The sequence below is a fragment of the Watersipora subatra genome, chromosome 8, assembly GCF_963576615.1.
Source record: "Watersipora subatra chromosome 8, tzWatSuba1.1, whole genome shotgun sequence".
Taxonomy (NCBI): Eukaryota; Metazoa; Bryozoa; class Gymnolaemata; order Cheilostomatida; family Watersiporidae; genus Watersipora; species Watersipora subatra.
Window position 1 is genome coordinate 47,759,671 of NC_088715.1, and position 17,561 is coordinate 47,777,231.

Consider the following 17,561-nt stretch of genomic DNA (forward strand, 5'->3'; position numbering starts at 1 on the left):
TACCAGCTCTTAAAAGCTCAAAAACGAAAAGCGGCGTAGATTGGAATCTCTTTATTTCGATGATGTAACAACGAAATGTGGTTATCGTCTTGTCACGTATGTCCTCACGTAAATTGAAAGGCTAATACAAAGCTCAATATAAAACTTATCGTAGTACTAGTTTATGACAAACACTTCGGGTTTTACCGAAGACCCCATATCAAATATAGATGCTCGCTACTTTACAGTTTTGCTTCGGCATTATTCAATCGTCAAGTCGTTCAATGATCATGTGACTCAATACTTCACAAATATTTTTTGCAGCACTTTTCGATTATCACAGGTGACCAGCAGGCTTGTCATGATTATCAGACAATGATATGTACTCCTCCGAGCTAAGGTTAAAAAGTTTAATGATTTTTTACAGTAAGTTATAAGATATCAGTGCTAAAAGTGACAGCATTACAATGACGATAAAACAGACGCGTAAGAACAATAGACATAGTTTTATTGCATGCGTGAAGTATATTTGTGAAAAGATTTCGACGAATAAGGTTGCAAGAACGTGTAAACAGAAACCATCTCTCACAACTACATCACATTTGAGCCGTGTTGGAAAGAGAATCCAAACTACGGTGGTCTCCTTGGCTGCGATTAACTGTTTGTTTTTTAGCTTTTAAGAGCTTGTAATCACATTTCCACATATTTGGCACTTACAACACGACAGAGTAAGACATGGTGAATCTTTTCATATCAAATAACTGTAATGAGAATTTTGTTGCAAGTCAACCTTTAAATCCTTTTTATAACTAATTCTGGAAATTAAAATTTAAGAATAACATCTATTAGTTTGAATCTGGTCACCATTCAAAGCTATGATCGATAACTGTCAACTCTATGGTTAGGCAGGTTTCCTGCAGAGCTTTATGGTTAGCCAGGTTTCTTGCAGAAAAGTCCTGAAGAAGTGAATGTAACAGAACTGCTGCTACTTGTTTGGCAGGAAGCTACGCTAATTTTTACACAGTCAAATCAGATAAAAATTCTCACAATATACTTTCGCAACTTAGGGTCGTGGCAAATAAAGTAACTTAAGGCTTAATAAGGCAACTTAAGGTCGTTCGTGACTTCGAGTCGCGGAATATGATAATTGTTGATGATTGTACACTTGATTATGATCATTTTACAATTGCATGAAAATAAAAATTTTATTTCTTGATTTCTTATATTATTAAATACGTGTACAATCTCAAATGGAATGATAAAAGTGTTGTACCAGCCTCGAGGCCTTTGAAAATAGCATCAAAAAAAGGACATTCGTAAAGATAATTAATTATGAGCAGACCAAAATGCAGACTACATTATGCGGCTATGAGTTCGCTAACAATCGCATACAATAAATGAAAAGCAAATACATCATATATTAACAGCTATGTTTTCTGGTGACTCCCGGATACCTATGCATGAATCAATGCATTATAATATGCTTATGAACAACACATGAGAAAATATAATGTAAAGAGATTATTTCAACAATTTAAAAATACTGGGAAACGTCTAGGACAATTGAGTTGGAGGAAGGGACATGGATAAAACAAGAAAGTAATTGTCACTGGCAGCAGACTGGTGTAGCCGTGTAATACCAATCCTCAGGGTAGATATACATCTGTATCTCATAACTATCTCTAGGTACAGGGAAGTATACCCCGTCTAGAAGCTTGCGGGACAGGGGAGGTTTGATGAATCTCTCTGGGAATGCTTCAGGCTTGCAAGATCTACTGACCAATAGATTTGAGTAACCTGAAAGTACGGACTTCATATACATTCCATATACAAGTTGATAGGTATGTATTATATATATATATTCCATGTACAAGTTGATATGTATTATATATATATATATATATATATTCCATGTACAAGTTGATAGGTATATATTATATATATATTCCATGTACAAGTTGATAGGTATGTATTATATATATTCCATGTACAAGTTGATAGGTATGTATTATATATATATTCCATGTACAAGTTGATAGGTATGTATTATATATATATATTCATTGTACAATTTGATAGGTATGTATAATATATATATATATATATATTCCATGTACAAGTTGATAGGTATGTATAATATATCTATATTCCATGAACAAGTTGATAGATATGTATTATATTTATATTCCATATGCAAGTTGCTATGTACTATATCTATATTCCATGTACAAGTTGCTATGTACTATATCTATATTCCATGTACAAGTTGCTATGTACTATATCTATATTACATATACAAGTTGCTATGTACTATATCTATATTCCATGTACAAGTTGCTATGTACTATATCTATATTCCATGTACAAGTTGCTATGTACTATATCTATATTACATATACAAGTTGCTATGTACTATATCTATATTCCATGTACAAGTTGATATGTACTATATCTATATTCCATGTACAAGTTGATATGTACTATATCTATATTCCATATACAAGTTGCTATGTACTATATCTATATTACATATACAAGTTGCTATGTACTATATCTATATTCCATGTCCAAGTTGATAGGTACTATATCTATATTCCATGTACAGGTTGCTATGTACTATATCTATATTCCACGTACAAGTTGCTATGTACTATATCTATATTCCATGTACAAGTTGCTATGTACTATATCTATATTCCACGTACAAGTTGCTATGTACTATATCTATATTCTATGAAGCTAGAAAGCCCCATGACTCTCCTTGGTCTAATAGGGCAGTACACTTGATAATGCCAAAGATTCCCATTTGCATTTAATGACTGCCATACATTTGTTTACCAAAAGGTGTATGTAACGCGCATGCTTGAACAACATTCTGTACACTGCAGGTTTAAAATAGCCTACGATTCTAAAATAAAATGCTGTTGTCGAGAAAATGCCTACTCACCCTCTCGTATAATCATGTACTCATCTGTATTGTCATTCCTGATGCTGGAGTATACAAAAGAAGTTATCTCCACTTCAGCTAGGTCCCTCCATATGTGATAGGAAGTATAGTTTTGAGTATATTTTATGGTTCCAGGTAAATGAGTTATAACTACAAATATAAGACAACTCCTTGAAATACAAAAGTTAATCTAATGGAATTTTTACTTCGTATGTCAAAATTTTCATATGTTGAAGCAAATGCTATGCTACAAATATGCTGCTTATCACCTAATTTATTCCTTAATACAAAATACCTAACGTCAGATACATCTCCTAATTACATAAAGCATTAAAAATATTATATAAAGTGCTACATAAATGAGTGTCTATAAATAAATGGAGTATCCGGTGTCACGAGACCTTCGTATTAAACGCTGCAACACTGAGATGTGGCCTTGGTGACACAGCAGACCGACGGTTGGTAGGTAGAAAGATGAGAATAAAAACCTGGTCTAACTCAGACTATGTAAACTTTAAATTAATATGATTTAATTGTATGTTTCAGTTTAATACTTAAAATTTCATGTCATTTTCAATTAATTACTTACATTTAAAATTAATTAAAACTAAATAGTTTCGATCACGCCTCTTTTCTTCAACTCATTTCGGGACATCTCTTCTTAGTATCATTTAAACTTTCTTTTTAAAAACCACTACTACCTGACTTTGCGCACTTTCTAAATTGATATAAAAACTATTACACATGCTTTTCCATAATTTTGTTTCTAATTATAGCAAATTGATCATTCTTTTCCCTTTTTCCCCACTGCACTTGCACTGAGCATATTCTTGAGATATGATTTTTAACCTAAACGAAGCCCTGCTTAGTACTATACGAGTACTGTAGAACCAAGTCTTACGAAGAAAACTGTGTAATGACGGACTGCTTAAAGAAACGGGATTGTTCAGAGAAACTTCAGAAGTCGTTATGATAGAAATTGCTGTGTAATAAAAGACAAACATTTGTTCAAATTGAACAAATGTCACAAAATTTATGCGTTAAAATAATCATAAGTGAAGGTTTGACTGCATTTTCCCAAAAAACCTATAACCTTTCTGATGTGCAGTAAATTAAAACACTTTCAATAGATGTTATAACATGACTCTATTGTGATCAATAGATGTTATAACATGACTCTGTTGTGATCAATAGATGTTATAACATGACTCTGTTGTGATCAATAGATGTTATAACACGACTCTATTGTGATCAATAGATGTTATAACATGACTTTATTGTGATCAATAGATGTTATAACATGACTCTGTTTTGATCAATAGATGTTATAACACGACTCTATTGTGATCAATAGATGTTATAACATGACTCTATTGTGATCAATAGATGTTATAACATGACTCTGTTTTGATCAATAGATGTTATAACACGACTCTATTGTGATCAATAGATGTTATAACATGACTCTATTGTGATCAATAGATGTTATAACATGACTCTGTTTTGATCAATAGATGTTATAACACGACTCTATTGTGATCAATAGATGTTATAACACGACTCTGTTGTGATCAATATATGTTATAACACGACTCTATTGTGATCAATAGATGTTATAACACGACTCTGTTGTGATCAATAGATGTTATAACACGACTCTATTGTGATCAGTAGATGTTATAACACGACTCTATTGTGATCACAGGAAAGAGTGAGCTAGATAAGATGATGGTAACCAAAAGACGAATGAGAATTGCCTCACTTTAAAAACGCTGGCAGCTATAGAATCTATAAAGAGAGGTCAGGCAGCGGCAACTGTATGAAGGACAAATTAGAGCAAGCTTACAAATCTGAGCCGCCATTCCGTCTGTAGAGGATTCAATTTGATTAAAATTTAATTTGTTAAGTAAATCATGTTAGTATTAAACTAGTAAATTACATGGAATTTCCAAAGGTGTTTGTAAACTGAGATAGTAGACAGCTTTGACAGGCATTGTTACCATCAGTCACCAAGCAGTGCTTCTGGTATGTAAACAAATATTAGGTTACTGTAGAATACTTTGCAGTAGGTGTTATGCATTTTTACCTATTTTTAATGTTTACTTTCTTGGTATTTCTTTTTTCATTTAACATTTGTACCAGATGTATTTTTATATAATGGCAGATGATAACCTAGCACCCGATACCATACATGCATAAAAACCATGTCTTGGCCGGCGTGAATGTGAAATATATATACATTCATGGTTACTTTAATGGATTTAAGAAATATATTTTTTTGTGATTTTCATTTAGCTTTTCAAGCATATTTTTAATAATTTACATAATTTTCAACACGCTATCGTAACTCCAAGTCAATGTGAGGTGACCCCGTCATTAACTGAGGAGTACTTGTGCAAGTTTTCCAATTACAATACTTGTCATGTCACAGCGATCTGAATATATATGCTCTACATAAAACATGAAACAATATCTTAATATAACAGTATGTTCTACACAGAATACAGGTATTGTGAAAGAGTAAAGTTTACCAGCGCTGTCCCGTGCACTCACAGAGCTTAGCAGTCAGTCTGCCATAAACAAAGGTAACAAGTTTCTTCACACTCTTAGATAAAAACATAATTACAACGAGTCCATTTATGCCTATATATAAAATGCAGCAAGCCACTAATGCTTGTTATAAATAATACCTAATTTTGCTTTAATAATGGACAGTAATAGGATTTGTTTCTGTACTTTTCTCAACCAAATGACCTTGACATTTTCTTTGCCATTAATAAAATTATTCTAGTTGAAGCATCAGTGTGCATGAAGGCTAAATAAACTTAGTCTAGTCTCATTATGAGGCCAATGTTGATAAACATACCGAGAAGCTGTACCTTTGTAAACAAAGCTGGCATTAAATGTAGCCCTAAATGTTAAATTAAAACAGCTGCGGCAACAACCTACCCTCCCCCTTCACTGTGGTCCTCATGCATTGTAGCTTAGATATGATGAACCATTTACCCTTGTAATAACTTTGAATGTACAGTATATTAACACCCTTATTGACTTGACAGCTTGATAGAAAAAAATCTTTGAAGAAAGAGTCACATGATATAATGCGGTAAGTACTCGAAGTAATACAGACTTGACTTTTGTGGATAACTACTACAAAGGAAGAACTTTAATGATGTTCCTAAAAGTTTGTGTAAAATGTCTAAATTGAGGCCACAACTCCAACTAAAAAAAATTAAATGCTAGTATGGCTCTAACATGGAATGCTGCAGCACATGCCAGCAGGTAGATCTTAGCCAGACCCCAATAACAACAGACAAAGCGCATGTTTAAATGAAATGCAGCTATTATCATGTTTAGTAAGGCAAAATGAGTGCACAGCTCCAAACAAACTGTTTTAATTCTAGTATGGCTGCAACACGGAGCATTACGATACGTACCACAGGTGGACCTCAGCCGTACCCAATAACAACAGACAAGGCGCATGTTTGAATGACATAGAACCAATAGAACCGACAGTACCATAACCTTTTAGCACTACTAATTAATATGCCTACCTTGTTTTCAAATGCAATAGCATCATTTCACTATTTCTACAGTTTGTTTTTAGCGACTGTCTAACTCTTGCTTTCAGTCACAAACAGAGAAAATGGTTTAAATTAATATGAAGATAAGGCCGCTTTACAACGAAATGCTGTCAAAATATTTCGCCGAATCCAACACATCCGGCGAAGCTTGCCCTACCTTCCCACATAACAACAACGTAACGCGCAGAATAACTCACTGTCTACGAGCTCCTCTTGAGAAATGCTTATGGTGCAGATGTCACCATCCCTGTCATATTCAAGGAGGGTACTCCCTCTGAGCACACCCCAGAGGGTACCATAACAGAGCCAGTGTAATCCTTGCGTTTTGTTCAGAGCCGAACTGATATCTGCTAACAACTTCAGTCTCTGTTTCAGCCGAGTCTCTCCAACATGACAATCAAAGTCGCACGATGTTTCCGTATACCATTTAGGACTACAATAGAACCATTTAGGGCTACAATAGATACTTGTACAGATAAATAATGCAAGATTTTGAGAGTTTCTATGAAATGAATAAACAAATAAAATAAATAAGTCCGAGACAAACTGGATTCCAACAGAGAGGTGTTGTGGAGCGCCAGTAGCAGATTCAGCCATGCAACCAGTGCTTTGTGAAGAAAATTGGAGTTGTCAGACCTGAACACGTTTTTCTCATTGACAGAAAATGAATTTTTATTACAACATTTGCAACATAAAGTTCATAATTTTTATGATCAGCTTTTAATAATTTTATTCTTAAAACAAATTTTATTCAAAATAGTATTAACTGTTATGCTTTGCAAAGCAGACGAGTTGTAAAACATTTTTAATTCTTTGTCTTTGACACTTACATAAATTTTTATTATGACCTATTCATACATACATCTTATATTTTTTAGCATTCTCTCATAATAATTTTATTCAAAAAACAAATTTTATTCAAAATGATGTAATGTTTCAGAACAACTAATTTTTTATAACAAGTGAAGCTACTGTTATTCGGTGCATTTCAGCTAGCCAATCATGATAAAGCAGCAGATGAAAATATCAGTATTTAAACATAGACTTACGTTAGTGTTTACTGCCAAGTCAGCAGCATCAATACCTGCTCCTTCTAATCTAGAGTCTACAATCTATGATCTACAGCTTCTTCTAGTCTAAAGTCTATAATCGACAGATCATTAACATAAATGTCCTATGACTAAGTATATAGCAGATAGCCTATACTATATAATTTATCTATAGACAATTAGATGCTCTGTGCATAGTCCCTCTGAGTTGGCAAGATGGAATGTTCCAGTTTTCCTGCTCATATGTAAATTTGTCATGTTTTGAATCATCTAGAGCAAGCTGATAAGACATCCCTAGTACCATCCTATTTAAAGGGAGTCTCGTGTGATGACCTTAACAAAAGGTTAAAACCTAAACAGCAAGTTGTGTTTTTCCACAGAAATCCCCAGAGTTAGTATCACTTCAGTTTGCTGTGACTATCAGACATTGCCTGTGAATATTTCAATTCATTTAAATCAGCCAGGATGATGACACATATCAAGCAAAGTTAAAGGCAATCAAGCCAACAATTAAAAAAAAAGCTCCAAAACAATTATCTTTTTCCTGATTATTGTAATTTCCTGCTTAAGGGTGCCAAAGTGAGGCCCATTTACCGTCCAAGCCATGATATGTAAAACTGCAAAAGCCACTTCCTGTTCTCCAGTTAGGATTAAACTTGCAAAGAACAAGAACACCCTAGAGTCGACATAAGATCTCAGATACATAAACAGGAAAACCTCATACTAATCTAACATAAGCTTACAGTACTGACTATGTGGTCTAAAGTATACGCAGACGGTATACACAGCTGTTTGACATATCTCTGTAATGTTATGACATTCAATAGCTGTCCAGGAGCCCTATAAACAACCATTCGACAAGCTAGCTGTTGGCATTAGAGCACATGTCTCAAACTCAAGGTCCGAGGGCCATATCCGGCCCATCTTGTAATCATATCTGGCCCGCAAGAACATTTTACATTATTGTTATTCATGGCCCATCGATATGAAGTGCTGGTGACATAATACTGCACAGAACTACAGATCCCATAATGCAACGCTTCAGCTGCCTTGCTGCATACTTCTGGGGTCAATTTAACCTGAAGTTTGTTTCAGAATGATATTCCTGTCCGTTTTTTATCCATATTTATGTTCCATGAACAATTAGTTTTATTGTGTTCAATAAATGTTTACCCTGTTCAGCCCGCGACCTAAATTGTGTTTTGGATTTTGGCCCCTTGTACAATTGAGTTTGACATCCCTGCATTAGAGGCATTAAAGCCAAATATCTGGTCAGTTACAACCTTTTGCCTTCTTTGTGACATGTTGGCTCTCCTATGAATGATATAAAAATCATACTTGAATTTTACCAGTCACTTAGATAATACATGAAGCCAAGGCAAGCGTATTAACTAACAAAGGGAAGACATGACTGTTAAAAAACAAGTTCTAGCAACCAGTATAAATATGACATAATGCGGTGAGTATAACTACGACATCATGTGGTGAGTATAAATACGACATCACACGGCCTGTATAAATACGACACCACACAGAGAGTATAAATACGATATCACACCTAAATCCTATTTTACATGAAACTGCTGTAATTAGACTCGTTGAACGAAATATTTAAACTCAAACCCATTTAAGAGCACACGTACTAGGTTACTCCTACTGTTAGAATAACCCATCAAGCTATCTATGAAAATCACTCTATCAGCATCAAATTAGACAAAACAATTAAACTGAAACTGACATAGAGCAACTCCAAATATCTGTCACTATTTATTTATGACTGTCATAATTAATAATGCAAGCATAGACCGTCTAAATTATTATCATCAACTGTGTTTGAGCGTTTTAATAATGAAAAAGCAGAGGAGACCAGAAGACTTGAAGCATCTCAACTGTAAGCCTATAGCCAGTCACTGCTCATATACTCTCAGCTAGCTGTGGGCCTATACCTAAATGCCATTGAAACTGATGAGATAACTGTGTCATTAGATAGTTTCTGTCTAAAATACTCTAATCACATCTCCAATCTGCCTGACCATTTATTACATTCCTAATTTCCTAGAAAATCTACTGCACCTTATTCCAGACACCAACACCTGGCCAATTGACATTATAGAGCAGTGTTATGCCAAAAAGAGCTTTTCTTTAAGCAGACATAATTTCACTTTACAGTGATGTCTCGTTTATCGCGGGAAATGCGGTTACAAAATAACCTTGTGAAATCTGTGAAGTAGTCAGCTTTATTTTATTATTATTATTTTACAGTGTAGTACTCTACTATAAAATGAAACCATAAACCAAAAAGTTTTTGAAGGCCCAAAATTTGTTTAAAAAACAATAATTTTAATATCTGTTATCAATATTGCTACTTTCGCCCTTCTATTATTTTCCTCCTTTATGGAACGAACCAAAGATTCATTTATTCCGTCATGGCGCCCTACAGCCGCATAGTTTTTACCTTTATTTAAAAATAAAAATCCTTAATATGTTGAATTAATAACAATTCGCGCATAGAAGTGTGTGTATAAAAAAGAATACTGTTCCAGTAGAAGCTATCCATCAAGCCTTTGAATACAACGATACTGGTACTTCTCGATACTAGTATAAATGTAAAAATGAGATATTGGACTGTCTTTGTCTGGTACTTTGTCTGACCGAATGAGGAGAGAATGTAGAGGCTATTCCTACTTGAGATAATACCATTGTCCGCCCTACAGCCACATAGCTTTTACCGCTCTTTTGAATGTCCAGAAGTGTAATTCTTTCTGCATTAGTAAGCATCTTTCTCGGCCTTTTCAGCGCTTCTGGAGGTACCTTTGTCGGTGCAAAATATTTCTGTAACATGGTGGGTGTTGCCACGGAGGAAATTTGCAAACGTAAATTTGTCAGAATGTATAGAAACGAAAACTGTTGACAAGTGAAAAACAATACAGTACAGCATCAACATTTTACTTCTAGACAACAGTAAAGCCCCTGAGCCAATCAGGATTCAGCGTAATGCACTGTAACAAAATCTGTGAAACCGAGAAAGATGAAGCGCGATATAGCGAGGGATCACTTTATGATCCTTTATTTATTTGCTTTGTTTATTTGTCGGACGGTCAACTTTCCTTTTCACAGCTTTGACCAGTGATAAAAAAAGTTCATTTCCGACCAGTTTGCTGTCACATATAAACATTGGTAATGACTCAAACAGACAAAGTTCACACAACACATTGACTGTAGCAGGCAAGGGATCAGATATCAACATACCCTAGGACACTTATGTATTCGCGGCATCTAACTTTCGCGTTTTCGCGGTGTCATCCTCTCGCGAAAGTTTCATGTGCGAAACTAAACTATCATAACAAACGAGCGAAAAAGCGAAACTAAATAGCTTTGTTCGTTGATACTGTAGAATGGAAATTTATAACGACATTTATTTCAACGTTTTTAACGACCACCATAGCATCGTTAAAATATAAACCAACAAAATAATTTGACTGGCAAAATTTTATTACGTTATTATTTTGCAATTAATTATGATTATTTTCCCATTAAGAATGATTTATAATGATAGGAATTTGATGTCAATGCACATGCATTAGTAGCGTTATCGTTTGCTGGGGACATCAATCAATGCAGTGAGCACCGTGTGTTGAAAGAAAATAAGACACACTGACACTCGCAGTACTACACAAGCAGCATGGCTCTGAAAAGGTTTGGATTCACCGCTGACACCTCTTCAATAACTTGCAATTTTTTGAGATTTGTTTTGTTTTAAGTGATGTGACTGCCGAGACGTTTTTAAATTAAAATAGGGAAAACATGACCGCAGTTAAAACGTTCAGAAAAAAGACATCTTTTTCTTTTGAGCGTTTTAACAAAGATCAATTTTGCGGATTTTATTTTAAGTTCATTCGGAGGCTTTTACGCTTTCGATGGGACATGGCCAAGCGAGTGTTTGATAAAACTTAATCCTCTGCAAACCTTTATAAAAGTCGTTAACAAAAATATTTTGCCTCTGATGATGATAATAATGATGCCTAAGAACTACTAGAAGTTGATGTTTGTCTCTATGGCTTGGAATGAAGTGATATTCTACAGCGATAAAAACCGCATCCATGGCCGTTGGACAAATAACTTTTCGAATAAATGATGTTGAGGTCGAGTTATCTGAAGAAATTTATCATCGCGTTGAAACTGACCAAACAAATCTGTTTGAGTTGACCTTGTGTTTGAGATGAAATGTTACATTTTATCTGAGGGCGAGTTATCCGAGTTGGACTGTACTTACCGTAAAAAAAATTCCCAAAAAGATGGGGCGGCTCAGCCGGCCAGCCGCCCCAGTGAAAACGGGTCTGTTGATAGTCCAAGAAACAAATGGCAGCAAGCGATCAAATTGCATTATCGACCTTGCCCACACCATTCTACCTGCGATTCACAATTACAAACTAGTCGCAAATTAAAATTTTTTTTTATCGGTGAACTTAACCTGAGGAATCTAATTATGTTTGTTCCACTGCATTTATTTTCACATCACTATATTTTCGCACTCATCAGAGCTGCGAAATTAAGTTGCTTCGAAATTTTACTCTGTGAGCTACTCACGAAACTAAATACTAGCGAAATATAAGTGTCCTAGGGTAACAGTCTTTTCCTAACAGTGAACTATCAAATGATATAGAGTGCTTAAATGGGAGTAACGGGAGACAAACAAGTCAGAGAGGTGGCATGCATAAAGTTTCCATACAGTGATAATGTAGCGACACTTACGCCTGGTTCCCATATCGGTTGCTAGACTCCGGCGGTAACATGCGCAGCAAAACGCTTGCGACGCTAGGCTCTGCGGGATATGTTGACATAAGCCACATCGTTAATAATATCGTAAACATAATTGCGTAATCAAATAAAATGTTCGCTCACCATGCCGTTCCTATAATGGTGACCTTTACCCATACAGTGCATTTCGGGATTGTTTTGCCTGCGGCCGTTTGCGAAATTTGAACAGTGTTAAACTATTGCGATACCTCTGGCAATTACCGGCGGTCCTCGGCGGACCTCGGCGCATACGTTCCCATTTCATGGCGCTAATAGCCTGCGGTGTGTCGCCGGTACTTTGCGACGTATATGGGAACCGGGCTTTAGGTGTTCTAGTGCCAAAGTGCTACGCTGGGCCGACCAGCAGATCATGTTTGGATGGCCCTATAGTAGAATGATGATTGTGTGACGCCTTTTGTCAAGGTTGTATCTTAACGAGGTCAAAGACAAAACAAACCATGGATGACAAGAAGAAAAATGGCGCACGCACAAGTGTGATACTATTGGTCGCTAAGACTGTTTCCATGGCACAAAGATGGCGCCTGGCACGAGTGTTTCACATCCAAACAGTGAGACCGAGTCACAGCAGAATGAGAGCGACACGGTTGTTTACATGCAGACTTTGCAGCCTCACAGACGTGAGAGTGTTTCGGCATTCTACATCTGTATGAACTTAGTGATAAGCTCATGCCATTGCTGGAAAGGACATGTTACAGCCTGTTGATGATTAGAAAGAATCTGCAGCTGTTAAGGAACAAAGTGCTGAATGCTAATAAAAGGCAGCTTGCTGACAAGAGACAGGAATTTGATACAATACAGGGTGATGGCAAGGGAGTGTGTGCTGTCAAAGAGCAGTGCACTGATACTGGCAGGATGCTGTCATGTGGCAAAGTGCTACCAAAAAGGCAGCTTGCTGACACGAGACAAGATTTTGATGCAATACAGGGTGGTGACAAGGGAGTGTGTGCAGTCAAAGAGCAGTGCGCTGATACTGGCCAGAGTCACAAATCTCCTAAAAAGTAGCACACATGTCACACATCTCCTAATAAATATCGGACCAGTGTCACACACATTGATCATCTATGATGCGTTACATCAGTGCATGATATACCTATTAACTATACTGAAAGGTTGACTTGCAACAAAATTCACATTACAGTTATTTGGTATCAAAAGATTCACCATGTCTTACTCTGTTGTTTTGTAGGTGCCAAATATGTGGGAATGTGATTACAAGCTCTTAAAAGCTCAAAAACGAAAAGCCGCCGGAGATTGGAATCTCTTTATTTCTCTGATGTAGTCATGATAGTTTGGTTATTGTCTTGTCACGTGATGTTCTCACATGAGTTGAAAGGCCAATAAAAAGCTCAATATAAACTTATCGTAGCACTAGTTTATGACAAACACTTCGGGTTTTACCGAAGAACCCGTATCAAATATAGATGCTCGCTACTTTACAGTTTTGTTTCGGCTTGAACTAATCGTCAAGTTGTAATCTGATCATGTGACCTAATACTTCGAAAATAATTTTTGCAGCACTTTTCGATTATCACAGGTGACCAACTGGCTCGTCATGATTATCAGACAATGATATGCACTCCTTCGAAGTAAGGTTAAAAAGTTTAAAAAATTTTTACGGTAAGTTATAAGATATCAGTGCTAAAAATGACAGCATTACAATGACGATAAAATAGACGCGTAAGAACAATAGACATGGTTTTATTGAATGCGTAAAGTATATTTGTGAAAATATTTCGACAAATAAGGTTGCATGAAAGTGTAAACAGAAACCATCTACCACAACTACATCACATTTGAGCCGTTTTGGAAAGAGAATCCAAACTACGGCGGTCTCGTGTGGCTGCGATTAACTGTTCGTTTTTGAGCTTTTTAGAGCTTGTAATCACATTCCTATATATTTTGCACCTACAACAGAGTGAGACATGGTGAATCTTTTGATATCAAATAACTGTAATATGAATTTTGTTGCAAGTCAACCTTTAATGGTTAATAGGTCTATGCATCAGTGTCACATCTTGGTCACACATCTTCTAAGACATGCCATACAGTGTCACATCAGCGTCACATCTGTGTCACGCATCTCTCAAGAGTTGTCACATGAATGTTACTAACTAAACTACTTGTAAAAAACTATAGAGATATATCAAGTATATATCAATAGAGAGGCGTTTCTGACATTCTGCCTTCATGCTAGAAGGTGCCTAGGTAGAGCTAGCGATAAACAAACAGACCTGGCCTAACTTTGAACTTTAAATTAATATGACTTACTTATATTTACTTGCTATATTATTGTATAGTATATTATTGTATACTTTTTACCATTTTATTTTGAATTACAACAGCCACCAGGCTCTCAACTGTCCCTAGTTTCAGGTCATCTTTCTACTTAAAACATGTACATTTTGACTGCTTCAAGCAAAATGGGCTTTTTTGGAAATATCTTTTGATCAGTTCAGCTAGCTATATACACAGCAATGCAACAAACAATACAAAATAGGAAGCAATATTATTAGCACTTCAAACAGGAAACAACTTATGCGCTAATATATATTCTACCTCAGACAGAAAATGGCAATCATAGCGGAGAAGGTTAATACAATTATCATAAGAAATGCATAAAAAACTGTTCACTAAAGCAAGAAGCGGAGATAGAGAAAGTTGGTGTTGTTATATGACACCTTTGATGCCATATGGCTGTCGACATATATCCTAATCGCATTGATCGATGAATGATTGATCCGCCCCCAAACAGAATGTCCCCTAGACTGAGTTGCAGTGATTAAAGCCTGGTTTCCACATACGTCGCAAAGCACCCGGCGACAGCACCGCAGGCTATTAGTGTTGAAATGGGAACCTATGCACCGAGGACCGCCAGTAGTTGCCGGTGGCAACGCAATATTTAGTGATGTTCGAATTTCACGAAAGGCTACAGGCAAAACCTTCCCGAAATGCACTGTACAGGCGAAGGTCATCATTATAGAAACAGCGTGGCGAGTGAACATTTTATTTGATTAAGCGATTATGTTTAGCGATGCAGCTTATATGTGAACATATGCCGCCGAGCCTAGCGTCGCAAACGTTTTGATGCACAAGTTACCGCCAGAGTCTCGCAATCGATATGTGAACCAGGCTTTAGTGTCAGAGACACCTTACATGTTTGCTCAGCGAAAATATCCATATTTTGTCACCAATAAGAATTATTGAAACATTGTCAATACTGCTTCATACAGAATGTCAAAAGACACGAAAGAAAATGCTGTCAGAAGATGCAGCAGCCTTGAAGTAGAAGGTTTCTAAAGTACAAAGCTAGCTGGTTTAGTATAGAAAACATGTCTACTGAACACAACTAGCCAATAATTTGCCAAAAACGCTTTCACCGAGAGACCCAAATCATTCATCTATAGTTCGTAGACTATGATTTGTAGCCTTTGGTTCACATTCTATAACATAAAGTATACATTCTATAGGCAATAACTTATATTTGCAGTCTGTATTCTACAGTCTAAAATCTATAACCTGTATTTAGTTAATAGTTTGTAGTCCTGTTCTACAGTTTATAATCTAGTAAATGCTCTATAGGTTATATTCTATAGTCGGTAATTTATAGTCTATATATATTCTTTAGTCTGTAATCTATAGTCTATAATCTATAATCAATAGTCCACAATCTATAGCGTATAATCAATAATCTATCATCAATAGTCTACATTATATTATCTGTAATCAATAGTCTATAGTCAATAGTTTGAAACCTATATTCTACAGCTTCTTTTAGTCTAGAGTCTATAATCTATAATCGACTGATCATTATCACGAATGCACAGTGACCAAGTTTTTAGTTGGTAGATAATAATCTAGAGTCTATTATAGTCTTTAGTATATATAGTTTATACCCTATTCGTCTATAGACAAATAGATGCTCTGTGCATAGTCTCTCTGAGTTAGCTTGATGGAATACTCCGGTCTTCCTGGTCATACGCAGATTCGTCACATTTTGCATAAACTAAAGCAAGATGTCCCTAGTACCATCGTATTTGAAGGGAGTCTCGTGTGATAACTTTAACAAGAGGTTAAAACCTAAACAGCAAGTTGTGTTCTTCACACGAAACACCACAGACTTCGCTGAGAAACCAATCGCTGCTGTTAAGCATAAAACCACAACCTACCTGTTAGTACAGATTGATTGAGCCTCCTGCTTCCATCTTTCTACAACGCTTCCAAGGAAGTTGCTGAAGAGGAGAAGGAGACAGATAACTAGCACCAGGAAACCGATACAAAGCACGTTACGACACTGCTGGAAGGGTCTGACTCGCTGAGCCTTCATATCACGATGAGGTCAGCATTGGATCCGCTGCCTCATTCCTCTTGCAGCTCTGCAAAGCATGCCATCAATAAATGTGAATATCGCTGTCATATACGTTTTTATTGTGCCCTGTTATATGGCAAGACAAGGACATCACTTAAGCATAATCTTATGTCAAAGGTCAAACAGCTGTTTGTCTTTAAAGATGAGCTTACACAACATTTTAGTAAAATTTATTAAAATCGTTAAAATATAGGTAAAATCGATATTTTTCTATCATTTGCGATTGTTTTTCATGTTTGAAGTGATCTGACTGCCACAATGTTTCAAGATTAAAATCGGAATAACTTGATAGCGGTTAAACGCTCAGAAGGAAAGCGAATTCTAAAATGACGGCACTAGTTGCGCTGCTGCCTGTCTCTCTAGTTATTGATATCGGCTGTTGAGTTAAGTTGCAGCGTCATGCGTCTCTATTCTGTCGGCCTTATTGCCGAAGTGCAACTATAGATGTCATAATTGTACTTGGCTTGAATCTGAGCGTTTCAAAAATTGATCTTATTTAAACCATTATATCTCAAATTACAGCAAATTGAAGTTTGATTTCTTCACTTTATTATTAAAAGTTTTTAGTTTTAGTTTTTAGTAATGAAATTATTATTGAAACTATTTTCACTTGCATCATTTTAATGGTGTAAGTTCACCTTTAAACATAGAAACCGAACAGACCGGCTACTAACTATTAATAGAATGGAGAGGCGAATACGTAATGCCTAGTAATACAAGCACTGCTCACGTATCACAAAAATTGAAAATTGTCAATTGACGTTAAATTCCAACTATCTAGATTAACTGTAATTTATATTTTGTAACCAACTTGTTAG

The 17,561-nt window shown here is 35.9% G+C and overlaps 1 protein-coding gene across 1 annotated transcript in view; it reads right to left on the reverse strand.

The window, feature by feature from the left end:
* Positions 1–1,192: 1,192 nt before the first annotated feature.
* Positions 1,193–17,561, reverse strand: part of LOC137401807 (uncharacterized) — a 32,992-nt gene continuing 16,623 nt past the window's right edge. The window contains exons 3-6 of the mRNA XM_068088288.1: positions 16,544–16,750; positions 6,708–6,943; positions 2,927–3,076; positions 1,193–1,776 (exon numbers count right to left, since the gene is read on the reverse strand). Of these exons, the coding sequence (XP_067944389.1) occupies positions 1,586–1,776; positions 2,927–3,076; positions 6,708–6,943; positions 16,544–16,701 (735 nt within the window). The 5' untranslated portion in view covers positions 16,702–16,750 and the 3' untranslated portion in view covers positions 1,193–1,585. The remainder of the gene's footprint in view (positions 1,777–2,926; positions 3,077–6,707; positions 6,944–16,543; positions 16,751–17,561) is intronic.